This window comes from Rhagoletis zephyria, unplaced genomic scaffold (assembly GCF_001687245.7).
Source record: "Rhagoletis zephyria isolate East Lansing unplaced genomic scaffold, Rhagoletis_zephyria_1.1 Rzeph_scaffold_00172, whole genome shotgun sequence".
Classification (NCBI taxonomy): Eukaryota; Metazoa; Arthropoda; class Insecta; order Diptera; family Tephritidae; genus Rhagoletis; species Rhagoletis zephyria.
This window is the reverse complement of record NW_016157256.1, coordinates 121338-138824: the sequence shown is the minus strand read 5'-3', so window position 1 is coordinate 138824 and position 17487 is coordinate 121338. Positions and strand designations below refer to the sequence as shown.

The 17487-nt window shown below is 35.0% G+C and overlaps 1 protein-coding gene across 2 annotated transcripts in view; it reads right to left on the bottom strand.

Annotated features, from left to right (window-relative positions):
• LOC108356428 (putative sodium-coupled neutral amino acid transporter 11) overlaps nt 1–17487 on the bottom strand; it is a 373427-nt gene that overhangs the window by 241949 nt on the left and 113991 nt on the right. For both annotated transcript variants that reach the window (XM_017607541.1, XM_017607548.1), the window contains exon 4: nt 7060–7174. In XM_017607541.1, the coding sequence (XP_017463030.1) occupies nt 7060–7174 (115 nt within the window). The remainder of the gene's footprint in view (nt 1–7059; nt 7175–17487) is intronic.

The following is a 17487-nucleotide window of genomic DNA, read 5'->3' as shown; positions in this document are numbered from 1 at the left end:
AAATACTTGTTCAAAGTTACTTTGTAATCAGCACATATTCTCAAATCACCGTTTGGCTTCAAGACTGGGACTAAAGGTGTACCCCAGTCAGAATGATCAACCAACTCAAGAACTCCTTGTTTTATTAAATCACGTAATTTTGTTTCCACTTTGTCTTTCCATGCCAATGGCAATGGACGCGGTTTAAAAAAAATTGGTTTCGAACCTTCAATAATAGATAAAGATACTTTGCTCACATTGTATTTACCAAGTGAGTCTTGAAAAACATTTGAAAATTCACTCTTAATATTTCGAGCTAACTCCTCTTTAGTAAGATTGTTAATTGAATTGACTTGTAAAAGTTCAAAATTGAACGCGCGTAAAAATGATCTACCTAACAGAGGTGGGTTATCATGTTTGGTCACAACTACAGTAATCTCTTTCTTAATACCCAAGTACATAATCTGTGCATTGTACTCACCAACAATTTGTATGCGATAACCACTATAATCAAGATAGGATGTGTTACACTTACGAATAGTTTTGTTAAAATGTTGTTTGAAAAATTTCTCTGATATCAGCGTACACGGTGCACCTGTATCGCAGGCTGCTCTAACCTCAATACCATCAAACGACACAGAAAGAGAATACACCTCATTCGGCTTTTGATCATTTACACTAAAAATAGAATAATTAAAAATATCATCTTTGCAATCATCTTCAACCTTACTACTAGTAGATACGTAATTTAATTGTACTTTCATCCGGCATACAGAAGCAAGATGTCCAATTTTACCGCATGAATTGCATTTGCTTTTCTTGAATTTGCATTTTTGGACTCATGGTTACGCCAACCGCAATGACTACACGTTTTTCGCTCGTTTTTGTTAGATTGACTCGCATCTTTGTTGTAATTTTTCTTCCTTTTCATGAAATTCACGCTAACCACATTTTTATTTTCGGCCTTTACCGCCATTTTGCACTCCAGAACCATTGCTTTTCTTAAAGCCTCTTCACAAGTAATAGTTTCAGTTTCTTCACACAATTTTTCATATATTTTGGTCTTTGCCCCAACGATAAATTGATTTAAAATGAATGCATTTAAATTTTCTGCAAATTTGCAGGTTAACGAAAGCTTTTTTACACGAGTGTACCGCTCTGCCGCTGTTTCGCTATCTAATTGTTTGGATAGATGAAACTTTTTTCGTTCTTGGAACACAATTACTGGGGGCGTATAATGTGTCTCTAAAATTAGGCACAATTCTTTAAAAGTTTTTTGTCTAGGAGTTTTCGGACTACATAAACTGTGTAGTGTACTATATGCGGCCGTACCCACCGTCTTCAGCAACACATTCTTCTTTTCTTCCTCTTCTTCACATTTTATTTCAGCTAAGTGAATGTCTAGTTTTTCGCGCCATATTGCCCATGTCTCGATGCTGGGCTCAAATTGTGGTACCACCATCATCAATTTCATTAATTCTTCCATGTTGAATTATTGTATTTTTTTCTTTTGACTCGTCGCCAGTTTGTAGTATATTCGTACTTACGAATATCCACTTCAAATAGTACACATATATTGTACTTACAATATATATACTTATAAAAAGCCGGAGGAAAAGAAATTACTTGAGCACGTTGCTTAGTGGTAGAAAATGTAGTGGTGGTTTATTCATATGTATATCGATAATTCTAGTGTTGGGTTTATTAACAATGGAGCGTTCGAGAGGCAGCGCAATATTATACGTACTTAAGGTCAAGACACATAAGTACACATAAGTGTGCTAAAGGGAACGTCACATAAAAGTGTGCTATGCTATATTACAGAAAGGTTCTCGTGTTTCACTCGCCTTACGAGAGTCGTTGGGTGGATGCTTCGTTTCCGCGATAACAGTCAGCGCATTCCACGGGGCTAGAGGTGTGGACCACTAACCCCAAATGAGTTAGAGAACGTGGAACTTGCAAATTGTCGAAGCTGCACGTCACAGATCTGATTGTTTACCTTTATCATCGCCGGTTGAAACACCAAAAGGAAGGAACAATAATAGCCGAAATTCGCCGAAAATTTTTGATACCGCACTTGCGAGTAGCAGTGCGTCTCGCTGCGAGAGAATGTCAGAAATGCAAAATTGATAGAGCTCGACCCGAAACCCCGCTTATGGGTCCGTAGCCGCAGGATAAACCAATAACCCGAATCACTTTCTTTTAGGTACAGCTAACACCGAGCAGACGCCTCACCTACGGGAAGAGGAGCACCGTGCTTCTAGAAAGCAATGGAGGAAGGTACAATAAGCGTAGCACCGTTTCTGGAAGAAATTGATTCTCCGAGTATGGTATCAGCCTGTAAAACCGTTGCATGTTGGAGAAGTCATGCTAGTTGTGGACAGCAACATACATCGTTCTCGATGGCCGTTGGGCTTGGTGACTCAAGTGTTTCCTGGTAAGGACCTACAGGTCCGAAGTGCAGAGGCTCGAGCCCGGGCCGGGATATTTAAACGGCCCGCTTGTTTGTTGGCGAAATTGGACGTTGGCGAATCTGTCTAGATTCACGGTGGCCGGAATGTTGGCAAATCTATTCGATATAATAGTTGAGTTATCGTTTGCGTTTAATACTACCATAAACTCTGTAAAATTTGGCCCTTCTGACAGCACTGCTCCTGCTGGAAAAATTCGAAATGTGTCATATCTAAATGTTTGTCATCGCCACGATTTAATAATAATTCTTGAATCATGTGTCATCGCTAGTTTGTGTTAACTGATTTGTGTGTTCTTGTCATTTTAAATTCAACCAGCAAGGAGATGAGGGATCAAAACGAATGTAAGAATATTTTGTATATTTAATGAACCTTAAGACTTATATTGCATATTTAGAAAATAAAACTGTGCATACTGCGCTGTGCTGTGTCACAAAGTTTACTCATGTGTAAAACTGAAAGTACGCCTGTTTTTATTTCTTGACTCAATCTATGCTGGAACATGCACTTTTGTTCAAAGTATTGATGACACATGTTTTTCAATTTCCCCTGTTGTTTTTCGACAAAAACGCTGAATGGCTTCACATCAGACATAATTTGACAAATTTGGCATGCACTTGTTTTCATGAGATGCTTCACGTAGACTTCATAATTGTGCATACTTACAAGTAAAAAATTGTTTTCTTCTGCCTGGTGCATATTCTGTCAAAATGTACAAATTCAAAAATTTTGACAGGGTGTCCTTGAACCGCGATACAAAGGAAGCAGAGATGTTCAATGTGACTATAGTTGTAAAAATAAACTTAAAAATTTACAAAATATACATTTAATTTAATCAATTCCGATTGTTTAATCATCGTTCTAATATTTTTAAGCATTTTGGCCAATAACGCATATTTACACCTAATACAGCGTAGTAGCCGTGGTGATGCTTGCCATGCGCAACTTCATAGGCTTGGCATATTGTACAATAATTACAGGTATTATCTTCCCAGAGAGCGAATATTCCGATCTGCCTTATTTAAAAAATATCATTGTTGCCCACACTAAAACATTTTCTGCATGGGAAAAGGGATATTTCCATACCCCATATTCCATATATGTACACGTATTTAAAAAAAAAACATCTTGCAGAGAACTTATTAAATTTGCAAAAGCCGGAAAAAACATTTTCTTGTAAATAAATTCAAAATTTATATGGCTCACTTCATTTCAAACGTGTTTTCTTTTGATCTGAAAAATTATAAAAATTAAATTGAGCGAAAACAAAGAGCAAAGCCAAATAAAAGTAAAATAATCAACATTGAACTGCGTCAAAATGAAAAGAAGAGAGCACGAATTTCGATGTGAAGCAAAACTGTCTGGGAAGACAATAAATACTGTAATTATTGTACCATGGGCTTGGCAGAGGATCTTCGTTGTATGTTATTGGTGGCAGACTATTATTTTTCTCTTTGCTACTATACAAAGAAGCATTTTCATTAATTTCGCCTTTGCGGAAATAAATTTTATTTTTTAAATCTTTGCGATATTTATGTGGGTGGCAGACGACTTTTGTTTAGGAATTTAGATAGCAGACGATATATTTAAGCTTCTGGGGCCTGTGTAAATTGATAGAAAAGAGGAAATTTTGACGGATCAAAGTTAAAATTTGACATTTCTTGTGATGAATACGAACGTCAGGGCTAGGTAAAATTTTGGCAGCCTTTTCAACATGTATACACATAATAATGCTTGGTGGTAATAAAGAGTGAACATGAAAATGAAAGCTGAAAAAGCACATAAAAAGCGTACGTTACTTGCAAGTTATAAAATAATAATACATTTTATAAATTTCGGCAACACAAAAATAGAGCTTTCGCCAGAGCGTTTGTTTAGTTTTTCAACTGTCAAAATTTTACTTTGCATTTGGCGCAGAAAAATTCAATTTATTTGTACACCATAGTAAATTTTTCCACCCTGTCTCACCACGGAGCAAAAAAGTTACCGATTGGCACAGGCACGATCCAGAAAATAAAGGTCGCGCTATTCGCGAACCGCTAACCCTCTCTTCGTCGATTTGACAGCATCCACCCAATCGCTGATGTCATAAAATACTTTTGTTTACATTCACTGTTGCCAACCTCATGCTTTTCGCACCAAATTTAGTGGGTATTCAAAACGCAAACATTTTTGAGTTCGGTGCTTGGTGCGTTTTTGGTGCTTTTGTTTTTAGTTTGAAGACATCAAATTAGAAAATCTTAAAAAAATGGAAGCAAAATTTATAGCAATCGAAAGTGTAGTAAGCAATTTTACAAAAATTTAAACAAAATCATGGCACAGTGACAATCATAAGCGACAACGAAATATGTGCAGCACCTTCAATCATGCCAGAAGAAATCTACCGTTGTGCAAGAAACATTGATTTTTATTAATTTGAATCGGCATCCTTACAATAAAATTATGTATTCATATAAAGTCCATAAAATACACCAATAAAAATTTGGTGCTTTATCAAATTCAAAACTTGGCAACACTGCCTTTTGTTCGATGCTTCCTCTTTTTCTTGTCGAGTTCGTCTTGCTCTCTCATTGTGGTATATTTTGGCGTCACGGCCAGTTGATCTCAGCTCGATTGGCGCAATCTTGTATTCTATCATTATTGGGCACAGGCCCTTATATGTCAAATGATACGTACAATAAGTTTGTCGTATGCGGCTATGAATATTTATTTTTTATTATTATTATTATTTTATAATTATTATCAAAAGGCTTGTATAATATAAGACTTAAAATAAAAGTCTTTCAAGTCTTAAACATATTTATCTCAATGATAATTATTATAAAAAAACTTAGGTAATATAAGTCTTAAAATACAATTCTTTGAAGACTTAAAAATATAATTAATATAATTTACGCTTTCCGAAGTACTATTAGAAAAGGTGTAGTGAACCCGTACGGCGTTAAAACGCCCAAAATTTTATTTCAAAGTCTAAAAAGTACTACAGATGTTAGTCGGATTTATAAGCGATCCGAGTGCCATTGTTCATCTAAATCCATACAGCCGTTTCTGATACTATACCGATAAAAAAAGTTCTTAATAAAAAAATTAAGCTTTATCGCACATTTACAGGCTAAGGTCTTTATTTTGACCGCTCATTTTTTAAATTCCAAAGAACGGGGCAAATCTAATGACTATCGCAAAGAATACTTTCTCGAATAATAAACATATAAATATAATTAGTTACATCGATATGACTTTGCGAAAAGGTGGCCAACCTAATCCAAGATATTTTCAAACTGAAATTGCATAAATTTCTATCGACTGACACCCATATCTCAATATTTCATAAAACTTGTGTATAAGTTAACCAAATTCGCCTTTTTACGCAGGCCCTCTTCAAAAGTATTTTAAAGCTTAAACCTTGATAACTCACCTTCGTCTGATTAATTAATTGATGAATTAGGTTCAATTTGATTTTTTTAACATGTGGCAACCCCGGTATATGTAGCTCAGAAATGTAAATTTTTCAAACCCCCTAACACTGACACCAGTATTTAAATGATTCATTTGTCTTATTAAATTATTTTGAAACAGGTGGCAACCCTTTTCCCAAACCTAAAAAATATTCTGAGTGTTCATCCTGAAGACTTCTTAATACTCTTTGACATTTGATATTTGATATTTTTTAATATAACTTTTACATATACATATCAGTTAACTAAATTCGACATTTTATGCAAGTGGCAACCCTCTTCAAAATATCTTCAAACTACTCCCTTCTGAAAACCCTTTCGTTTGGTCCCCATATGGTGATACATATTTCTCTAACCTAATTCCCCTATTTCAAATTGAGTTTGAATTTTTAAACAAGTGGCAACCCTCCCATAGTTAAGTTAAGAAGCCAAGCTGGTACTTAAGTGAACATAATTATTGATGTAGTTACATCTTCTTGTTAACTTACATCAATAAATCCTTGAATAAAACATAAACATTCAATGAAGGATACGTAGTTTAAAACAAAGATCGTAGCATTATTTAAACACACAAAAAAAACTTCTTGTGATTTTTCTAGAGAGCTACAAACAGCCCTTAAACCTAAAATTTAGTAGAACACTGAAAAAAAAACTCATCAAAATTTCAAACTTTTTTCTCAGAAGTGTTTATAGCCCATTCAATTTTAGTGTAATAATTAGCAAGTTTTAAGTGGATAAAAATTTCCGTTGAATTTTTAGAATTTTTTATGCCGGACGTGTTGCGGGAGTACTTAAAAGGGGAAAATTTTAAGTACATGGTATATGGGATACGCAAAATTTAAGTACTTAGGCGGGTTGGGTAAATAAGCGGGGAGTACTTAAGAGAGGGATTTTCTTCAGATTCAAAATAAAATATTCACGGTGCCCAAAAATAAGTAACCAACATTTCAAGCGGTTTAGGTACTTAAGCGAGGGGTACTTAAGCGGGTTTCACTGTATATGATACTAAGAAAAGCGTTAACAATTTCAATTTATTGAATTAAAATTTGTAAACAACATATAGAGGCTTATGTATATGGAACACAGAAAGCTCTCACATGACATTTGGAAAACATAACCGCGTGTTATTAAAAATAAATTCTTCAGAAACTTACCTAGAAACGGGTACATGAATTGCAATATCGAAAGAAGGTAATATCCGTATTTTCCGTAGGCCGCTTCCATAATTCCAGGATAACTAAATCTCCCGCAAATGTGGCCACATCTCACCTGCAATAATTTATAATTCTGTGTTAAATAACTGCAATTTCCGCATGAGCATTATCAGTAAGAAAAAACTATCCAACGCTCTTATATAAGGTATTTACATAAATCCATCCCAAGCAACCACCCAATAAATATTTTTGTTAAATCTCAATTTGAGATGCATTTGAGAATCAGTCCTTTTCTCAAATCTCAAACGTTGATTCTCAAATGCATTTCAAATAACCGTTGATAGCGTTCTCAAACTAAAGGCAATTTTTTAATATGAAGTTTTCCTTTATTTTCTAATTGAGAAATGTTGAATTCTCAACTTTTTCTCAAACGTGAGTAGAGCGGAACGAAATGGAATCCAGTTACTCTCATTGAAATATTTGTATATGTTGCCAATGATACGTGTAAGAGAAACACAGTTTTCATAGGAGAGGAATTTTTAGTTATGCAGTTTAACAGTTTATTTAATAGCGTATTTATTCAGTTAGTTTAACAAAGAAAAATACGGTTGATGTAAAAAATTAGTTGCATAGTTAGTTTTGAAATTAGACAAATTGCGAATAACAGCGACCACGTGGTCGAAGAGCAATTTTGCGACTGATGTAGCAGACTACCGATGGACTTCGACATCTGTGCCATGTTGACACAGATGAAACGGAACGGAATGCTAACAAATTTTTTCTCAAATGTTCTTAAATTGATAAACAATGTTTGAGAAAAATTTGAGAAAACGTATAAAATATTCTCTATTGATTCTCGTTCGTGAACGAAAAGCATAAAGCAAGCCCAGATCGTTCGCGTTCGAGAATTTTAGGTAGATTTTCCACTGTTGTTCGTACGCGTATGTATTGGTGGACTAAACAGCGTGCGTTCATATATGTAGCTAAAAGCTGCATCGATACGTTCGCGAACGTTCACTGCGTCAAACATTCGCGTAAAGTTGGTGTGGCTAGATATACTCTGGGCTATCGCTGATTCCGAATATTCTTAAAATCTACAAAATCTGAACACCTACGAACGAAGCATACACTTTGAATGTATACTTTCGTAGCAATTCGGATTCAGTGATCGAATTTTTGTAGATGTTACAAAATTTCGGACTACGACGGAATCAGCGATAGCCCAGACTATTCTATGCAAAGAGCAATTTTGTTAGTTGCATAAGATTTGCACCGTTCATTCGATTTTCAAAAATGTATAGTTATATTTTTGAATAGGGCTCCTGCTTATAAAATTATGGTATTTACACCGTTCGCCCGATTTTCAAATATGGGGTGTCAAACGAAGAGGATTGGCCAACAGATGGGAAAGGAGGGTTTATTTTTACAAGTTTTTATTTAACTTTGGTCATCCCGCGGAAATTTCTAATCGATTGAGCATACCGAAAATATTTTGCGGTTTATCATATGTATGTATAAGCATACTGGGCCCCCGCAGATATTGCTGACCTTTCTTAAATCCGCCACTGTGTATATGTAAGTACTGTGACCTTATTTTATATTTTTTATACCTTTCACGAGCATGAAATGGTATTATAACTTTGGCCCGGTATTTGTAATATCAGAATAAGAATGGAAATGAAAAGGTATACTTATATTACCGGAGCGTCGAGCTGAGCCGATTTATCCATGTCTCTGAGTTTTCGAGATATCTGACTGAAATTTGGTAAGTGAGTGTATTTTTGGAATGTTTTAATCATTTGTCGGAACCGGAAAAATCGGACACCTATACTATATAGCTCCCATACAACTGATTGTTCATGTATGCGATTTTTTGTTTATAACTCCCCATTTGTGGAGCTTGGAACATGAAATTTCGCACTATTTTCACCCATTATCAAAAGAATACTTACAGTAAAAATGGCAAATATCGAGTCGCTATAAGCTTCAGCCTCCATACAACTGATTGTACAGATAGGAAATTTTTTGTTATAACTTCTCCATTTATGCAGCTAAGAACATGAAATTGCGCACTATATTTACCCATTATCAAAAGAATACGCACAGAGAAAATCGCAAAGATCGGGTCGCTATAAGCTATAACCATCATACAACTGATTGTTTAGATATGAGAGTTTTTGTTATAACTTCTCCATTTTAGCAGCTAGAAATATGAAATATCGCACTATCTTAACTCATTATCTGCTAAAAGTTTACAGTAAACATGACAAAGATCGGGTCAGTATAACCTATTTCCTCCATACAACTGACTGTTCAGATATGGGGTTTTACTGTAAAACTTCTTTTATTTGGACAGCTAAAGCCGAGGAATTTCGTGAGCTATTTTATAAATAAAAATTGTGAAAGTCGTCGAGTTGTGTAGACCGCGCTCTTTGGAAATTCAAAAAATTCGCAGTATGACGGACTCCTGCGGTAAATGCGAAAAGCAGTTCGCAATAAATTACTCTAACATAGTGCCTCGTTGTGGATTTTGTAATCTGCGTTTCCATCGCTCCTGTTGTTACGGCCAGGTCCCTGAATATGATCTTGGATTGATTAATCTCAATAGCCATATTTGCTATTTGTGCTCTTCGTGTATAAATACATCTAAATCGATTTGCCAAGCTTTCGATTAGCTCTAAACATGCAAAAGCAAGGTTTCGAAAAAGTGATAAATGCTATTATTAAAAACTCAGATAAATTAAACCACACAAAGTATCGCCATTAGCAAAAACAACTCTCCATGCATTAAAGCCTTGGCTGCCGAAAACTCGAATTTGGACGAACCAAAATAAATATTAAACCGGCTGACTGTCAACGCGCGCAAAAAGATGGGAGTTGGATGCCTTTTCGCTTAGCGCTTCAGCTGCAACGATCTATATGGCATGCTTTGTGCATTTTCATACAATTAATCTTATCTGTCAAAGCGAATCTGTCACGCAAAGCGAAGCAAAGGTTTTATCTGGCATAAGCTTAAATGCCATCTTGCCAGGACTTCAAAAATAAAAAATCAGATCAGAGAAATAGATCAGCCAAATAAAAAGCTAAAAAAAGCTATATGGCCCAAAAAAAGGTTAAAAAAGGCCAGCCGTTTCAACATTTCATTAACTCTGTCATACGTATGTACAAAGAGGTGGTAAAAATGTACCACCGGGCAACAAAAACGTAAATATCTCGACTTACGATCATGAAATTTCATGAAAGCCTTGTGCAAATATTTTTGCACACCACATCGTTTAATAAAACCATTTTAATAATAAAGGCAAGATAATAAGAATAATAAAGACAAGAGAAAGTAGTGACAAAAAAATTGTTGTATGCTTTTAACCAGACCCACTTGCCGCCACATATTTCGACCCACTGAATCCAAATCTGAGGTCCGCTTGACTCGTTTTTGTCATTTCACAATTTTCGCAATTAACTCCAAATTTAGGAGGTGTACGAGTCAAATGGACCTCAATACATGTCGATATGTGGGTCTGGTTAAAAGCAGATACCACTTTTTTTTTTTGTGTGGGCCAGTGTTATCGAAAGTATGGCAAGAGATTCGTTTTCCAATTATTTAAGATGTTTTAACAGAGCCAAATGTCCACATGACTGGTACCTCTTCTTCTATGTTGTATATAAATTTCAAAGCGATTACCAGTAGCTCACCCAAACAAAATATACATTAATTTTTCGGTTTTTTGAGTTATGACAGTATTGAAGTATATGCCTATGGGGTAATTTTTAAACATTTATCAATGTTATTGAAAAAAAAAATAAAAATTTTACCTACACAAGTTTTTAAAACGTCGATACTCTTTGGTATTAGCGATATTTACTCAGTACTTGTCAAAAAGTATCGAGTCCTCGATACTACTCAGTACTCATGAAAAGTATCGATTTTCTGTACTCAGTACTCGTATCGTTCTATCACGAAACATATCTGACAAGAGTTTCACACCTGAGTCACTCATGGGGGCTATGCTACAAAGCAACGAAAAATGGACGGCAGCAAGTGACGTAATAGCAGAGGTGCTGTAGGGGCTAAGGACCCCCGAATGGCTACGGCATAGCAGCGGCGACTAACTACCTTTCTCCTACACGATGTGGTGCTTGACGTCATTCCCGTGGGGTGCGGAGTTTCCTGGTTTTATAGGGACACTTGAAAGCCCTTGAAAAAACTGTTAAACGGAGCGACGACGACGGGTGGTATTCGCTTAACTTTTCGTCAGGTAAAACTGAACCGGAACAACAATTTAGTGCAACTACAAACATTTTGGAGGATTGTCCTTAAATAATTGCTAGTTTGAAAATAAAAATAAAGCTAGAAAAAGGCCACGAAGCTAAATCCTAAATTGTGAAGCTAAACGACAAAGAAAAAAAGCTAAATCTACCCTTAAGAAAGCTAAACTGGCAACTGGTCGCCAATGACAATATATGTAGTTCCGTTCCTTATAATAATAATAGATTGGCGCTTACACATATGTTAGTGTTTGGCCGAGCTTCTCCTCCAAATTGTGGCGTGCGCCTTGATGTTGTCACACAAAGCGGAGGGACCTACAGTTTTACGCCGACTCCGAACGGCGATTGTATTTTAATGAGAAGCTGTTTTTCATGGCAGAAATACACTCGGAGGTTTGCCATTGCCTGCCGAGGGACGACCGCTGTTAAGAAAAAACCTTTTCTATATTTTTATGGGATGTTGCTTTGACCAGGGCTTGAACCCAGGTGCTGATGAGTGAAAGCGCGCACTGCTTACCACTACACCACAGCGGCCGTTCCTTATCTCCCAGAAATAGTCAGAAAAAGTCCGAAGTAGTCAGATTTAGTCCAAAAAGCGTTCCTTAACTCGAAAATGACAGCAAAAATGAGACAGCAACACTCAGTGAGAGTGACTCTCTTCAGTCCGAAGTAGTCAGATTTGGCAGAAGAATTTTTGCTGGCAAAATTTTGAAAAGTGTCAAACTCAACTGAAATTAAATTAACGGAAATTAAAGAATACGCAAAACGTGAGAATAATCTAAAAAGTAAAAAAAGTGAATTCAAATAAGAAGGAGGCAAAAAATTATTGATATACATAGTGGCTGCATTTCTTTATTCATTCTGAACGTTTGGAATAAACTTTTTTGTTTATTTATTCTTTAGAACGTTGCTGATCATGATACAAAAAACAAGGTAGTTCCATTGTCACTTTTTCGTCGCCATATTAACAACCTGACAATTAATCAGATTGTGACATTTCGTGCTACCATACTCAATATCTAAAATCCTTCAAATTTTCTTATTAATGTTTTGTCGATTTAAAAATATTTTGTTCTTAAGCATAGCATTATAAGAAATAAACAAGAAATAAGTGTGAAATTCCACAACATTTCCTTGAAACATTTTTGCAGCATGAAGCTAGTAACACAATTTTCATGACATTTTTAAATACACATGTATATTTTAAATTGTGTGAAAGCTGACAGTTTATAAAATTCAATAGCGACGAAAACAAAGGGGGGTTAAGTGGTTAAAGCTTACCCAAGCCGAGCATAAAACTTGCGAAGGTTTAGCTTAAAAAGGTTTTCGGGATACACCCTGTGATCATGTTACTTTCCAGAAGGTGTGGCGCCCGTTTTTCTGTACATATTTTCGTTGAAAAAATACCTTATCACAGTATTCTAGGTAAATGCTTCCAGAGGTATTTATGCGTCACCAGAATTTTAGTTTATTTGGCTTATACCGCTAGCTCTTTTCAACGGCTATTGTTTTCATATACCCCCATTTTTCATAGGTTTGGGATTGATTTCATTTACCTCTATTCCTAGTTCTACGGAGGCACGCCGCATTTTCTAATAAACTCATATTTTTCCATGAGCTTGAGATTGACTTCATATACATTTATCCATACAAAGTTCCAGGCCTCTACCACAAATACTTCCACAGATATGGACTATGAAAAATTCGATTTGTATGGGAGGTTCTACACGCCCTTTAGACATCGGTTTTGTTTTAGCCTATAACCATTATTGGAAAACTTGTGTCCGAAATTTCAAAAAAAAACCGGTATGGGCATTGTGACTCCTCAAGGGAAATGAACTAATGATTGCAAAAAATTAAATCAAACATCGTAGTTGACCATAAAAGAATATTAGACTTCATTCTCTCAACTTCTCAGAATGTAGAAAAGCTAAGAAATATATAATAAGATAGGATATATTAAAAAAGCCTCCAAAACATTTACTAAAGACACCCCTGGACTACACAAATCAGTTTTATTGAAAATTTGTTTTTATCTATTTATTTTATCCTTCAATTTTGGGTGTGTCAAAATTTCATGTGAAAACAATATGTGTTGCTAGAAAAATTTTACGGCCCATGGGTTCCAAAGCAAATTCCATTGCTGTTAAATGGACAAAGACAATATGTATTAAATAACACATCGAAATGTGTAATTTCAGTAATTTGTGTAAATGTGTAATTTCAGAATTACATCAGAATTACGTATCCGATATAGAAAACTACATTGTGAAATAATGAGATGACATGAGGACACTAACATAATTTTAAAATATGTTCACTAAAATTGTATTAATATTAAAATAATGATGTTACAAGTTGTTATCGAATTCAATGTAAAATTTAAACGTCNAAACTTGTGTCCGAAATTTCAAAAAAAAACCGGTATGGGCATTGTGACTCCTCAAGGGAAATGAACTAATGATTGCAAAAAATTAAATCAAACATCGTAGTTGACCATAAAAGAATATTAGACTTCATTCTCTCAACTTCTCAGAATGTAGAAAAGCTAAGAAATATATAATAAGATAGGATATATTAAAAAAGCCTCCAAAACATTTACTAAAGACGCCCCTGGACTACACAAATCAGTTTTATTGAAAATTTGTTTTTATCTATTTATTTTATCCTTCAATTTTGGGTGTGTCAAAATTTCATGTGAAAACAATATGTGTTGCTAGAAAAATTTTACGGCCCATGGGTTCCAAAGCAAATTCCATTGCTGTTAAATGGACAAAGACAATATGTATTAAATAACACATCGAAATGTGTAATTTCAGTAATTTGTGTAAATGTGTAATTTCAGAATTACATCAGAATTACGTATCCGATATAGAAAACTACATTGTGAAATAATGAGATGACATGAGGACACTAACATAATTTTAAAATATGTTCACTAAAATTGTATTAATATTAAAATAATGATGTGGCAAGTTGTTATCGAATTTAATGTAAAATTTAAACGTTTTCAAGATAAGATATTGATTATTTTTAAAAGGTATATATTAATACAACTATTTTCTTTATAATCTCAAATTTAGGATATAAAATGTCCCACACCAAAAAACTTACAATTGGGTAATGCCGCTTCGAATTTTTCACAATTGAGCAATTGTCAAAAATCTGCTTTTTAATCAAAAAGTTGTTTATTGAAACTACCTTCTTTTTTGTATCATGTTCCTGATGATATGTTGACGTATATTTCAAACGCATTCTGTTTATTCCGGCTGTGAAATGGGATTATCCGGAATGTATAAAGAAACGCAGCCAGTAGGTTTTTATTGTGCTTGTGCTTGTGTGAATGTGTTTTATACATACATTTTTATTCTTATTTGACCTTAGTTTCGTTGTTGCCATTCTTTGGACTAAAAATTTAGGTTTTTACGTTCCTTTACTTTTTCCTGTTATTCTCTTTTAGTGAGCGCATTTTGCTTACGCTCTGACATTTTGACACTTCATATTTTAGTCCAAAAAGATAAAATGAACCTAATTGTGAGGTATAAGCTGTTTGTGTGCTGACCAGTGTTGCCTAGAGCTGTCAAACTATCGACGATACTATCGATAGTATCGATAGTTTGGTCACATGAAATAACTATCGATAGTTATAGTACTATCGCCATTATCGTTTCATTGATAGCGTATTCTCTTTCCTAGCGCTTCTGATATTTGCACGTATTGTTCAAAGATAACAAAAATTGGCAGCATTATTTCATGAACGAACGAATATAGATCAAGAATGATAGAATACAAGATTGCGCCGTCCTGGCCGTTGACATTTGTGTACCACAACTAAACAAAGAATAGAGCGGACGAACGAGTTGAAACTGCCAAAACCGTAAAACGTGTTTTAATTTGGTAAATGCGAAAATATTGCATTTTTCACCTAATCTATTAGTGAGCGTTTTAGTGAACTCCATTGCTTTGCACTGAAGGCTACTGCACCACTCTGTGGCAGCATCTCAGCGGAATTGATTAGTTAACTTGCTAAAGTAGGCTGTTTGAAGCTGAAGCGAAATCATTGTGAGGAAATGCTGTTAATATAATAATAAAGAAACATTTCCGGCTTTGCCGTGCCCTATGTATGCATCTTGCAAACATTTTATTAGTTTTTACGCAGTCTTCAACTCAAAAATCACTCACAAATTGCAACTTAACAGAATTTAAGCTGATTTTTACTTATAATTCTTTCTCTTTGCCGTAATTTGTAAACAAAGGTTTATTTACAAGTTACCACAACTGTCAAAATCGACAAAACGAAAGTAGCGGTACCACTGACGGCGCCACCTTCGTTCGCTGCACCATGAATATAGATCACCCAGGACGGTGTGCGATAAAGAAGTATTATTTTTGCAGTGACGTAATTTTTTCGCCGCCATGTGAATGTAACTTGTTGAAACCATGTGTCTGAAGGAAACAATCGACTAAAAAATGACGTTATCATGTATTATTATTTTTACAAATACGCGGTTGCCGTGCTGGGTGATCTGTTTAGTTGGTTCATGGCATTATTTCTGAAAGCGCAATTTTTTTTTAAGCGTGGAAATAGAGGTTCCATTGCTGTTTTAAGCGCGTATCAGACCGGGCAATGCAGTATATTTCAAAAGACTGTCAAATTGGGAAATTGCAGAAAGCAGTTGCATGAGCATTGGCACCTTGCATGTAAAGTGTATTTCGAAATAATTTTGACGTAGAATACGTCTTACCTTACGATATGGAGGCTATGCTGAAATGTTGTAGTTGAAATTTTTAGAGCTTCACGAAAACGCTTATTGCACAAGAACTAATGAAGCGATTTCAAAGAAAAGTACGCCGTTACAAAGACAAAACTCCAAACCTAGCGACAGATACACTTACGTAAGTAACTAATTTGGTATCTGTCGTAAAAACAACGGTGAACATTGCCTTATTTTGGGGTCAATTTTGAGCCTTTAAAGTGCTCTAGCNATTCATTTTTGTAAATAACCAATTCGGTTTCTGTCGTAAAAACAACGGTAAACATTGCCTTATTTTGGGGTCAATTTTGAGCCTTTAAAGTGCTCTAGCAACTTATGGTTGGCAGATATAACTTTCATTTTTGGGATATAGATTCTTTGGAGCAGTAGAAATTTTATCGTGTACAAATTTTATATAAATTCAACAAATATTGAGAATTTTAAGGCAAACAAGTAAGAAAGTCTAAGTTCGGGCGGAGCCGAACATTAAATACCCGGCGCAAGTATTAAATATATGCTTTTTCACCTTTCCGAAACCTTCCGCTAGATGGTAAGCCGGGGTGTATCAATTTTTAGTAAATTAGCGTCTTTAAATTTCGAAATATTGCAGTTTCAAGCATTTCNAAATTTACCGTTATATGAGAATCGGCCGTTATTTTAGTCCGATTTCAATAATTTTCAACGTTTTGCTTTTACGTGGAAAGCACAATAACCATACCGAGTTTAGTACAAATTGGTAGAATAGTTACCGATATACATATATGTTATCATAAGTGGGCGGTGCCACGCCCATTTACCAAAATTTTACCATAAACGTATTTCTTGGTAAAGAATTGTTGCAAGCATCAATTTTGAATAAATTAGCTTTAATATTTACTGATATATCGAAGATTTTGTATTTCTCTAAATTACCGTTATATGGGATGTGGGCGCGGTTATTGTCCGATTTTAAAAATTTTCGGCCATTGGGTATGCTGTACCAATCTGTACCAACTGTGCCAAGTTTGGAAGAAATTGGTGTAGCGGTTACCAAGATATACACATGTAACCATAAGTGGGCGTGGCTACGCCCATTTTCCAAAAATGTATAATATTCTTATTTTTGATTTAAAAATTGTGGTAAATATCAATTTTGAGTGAATTATCTTCAGTAGTTACTAAAATATCGCAGTTTTCGTATTTCCGCAAATTACCGTTATATGGTTATTGTCCGATTTTTAAAATTTCCAGCCATTTAGTATGCTGTATCAACGCCAACAACTGTGCCAAGTTTGGAAGATATTGGAGCAGCGGTTACCAAGATATACGCATGTAACCATAAGTGGGCGTGGCTTCGCCCATTTTCCAAAAATTTATAATATTCTTATTTGTCGTCTAAAAATTATTGTAAATATCAATTTTGAGTGAA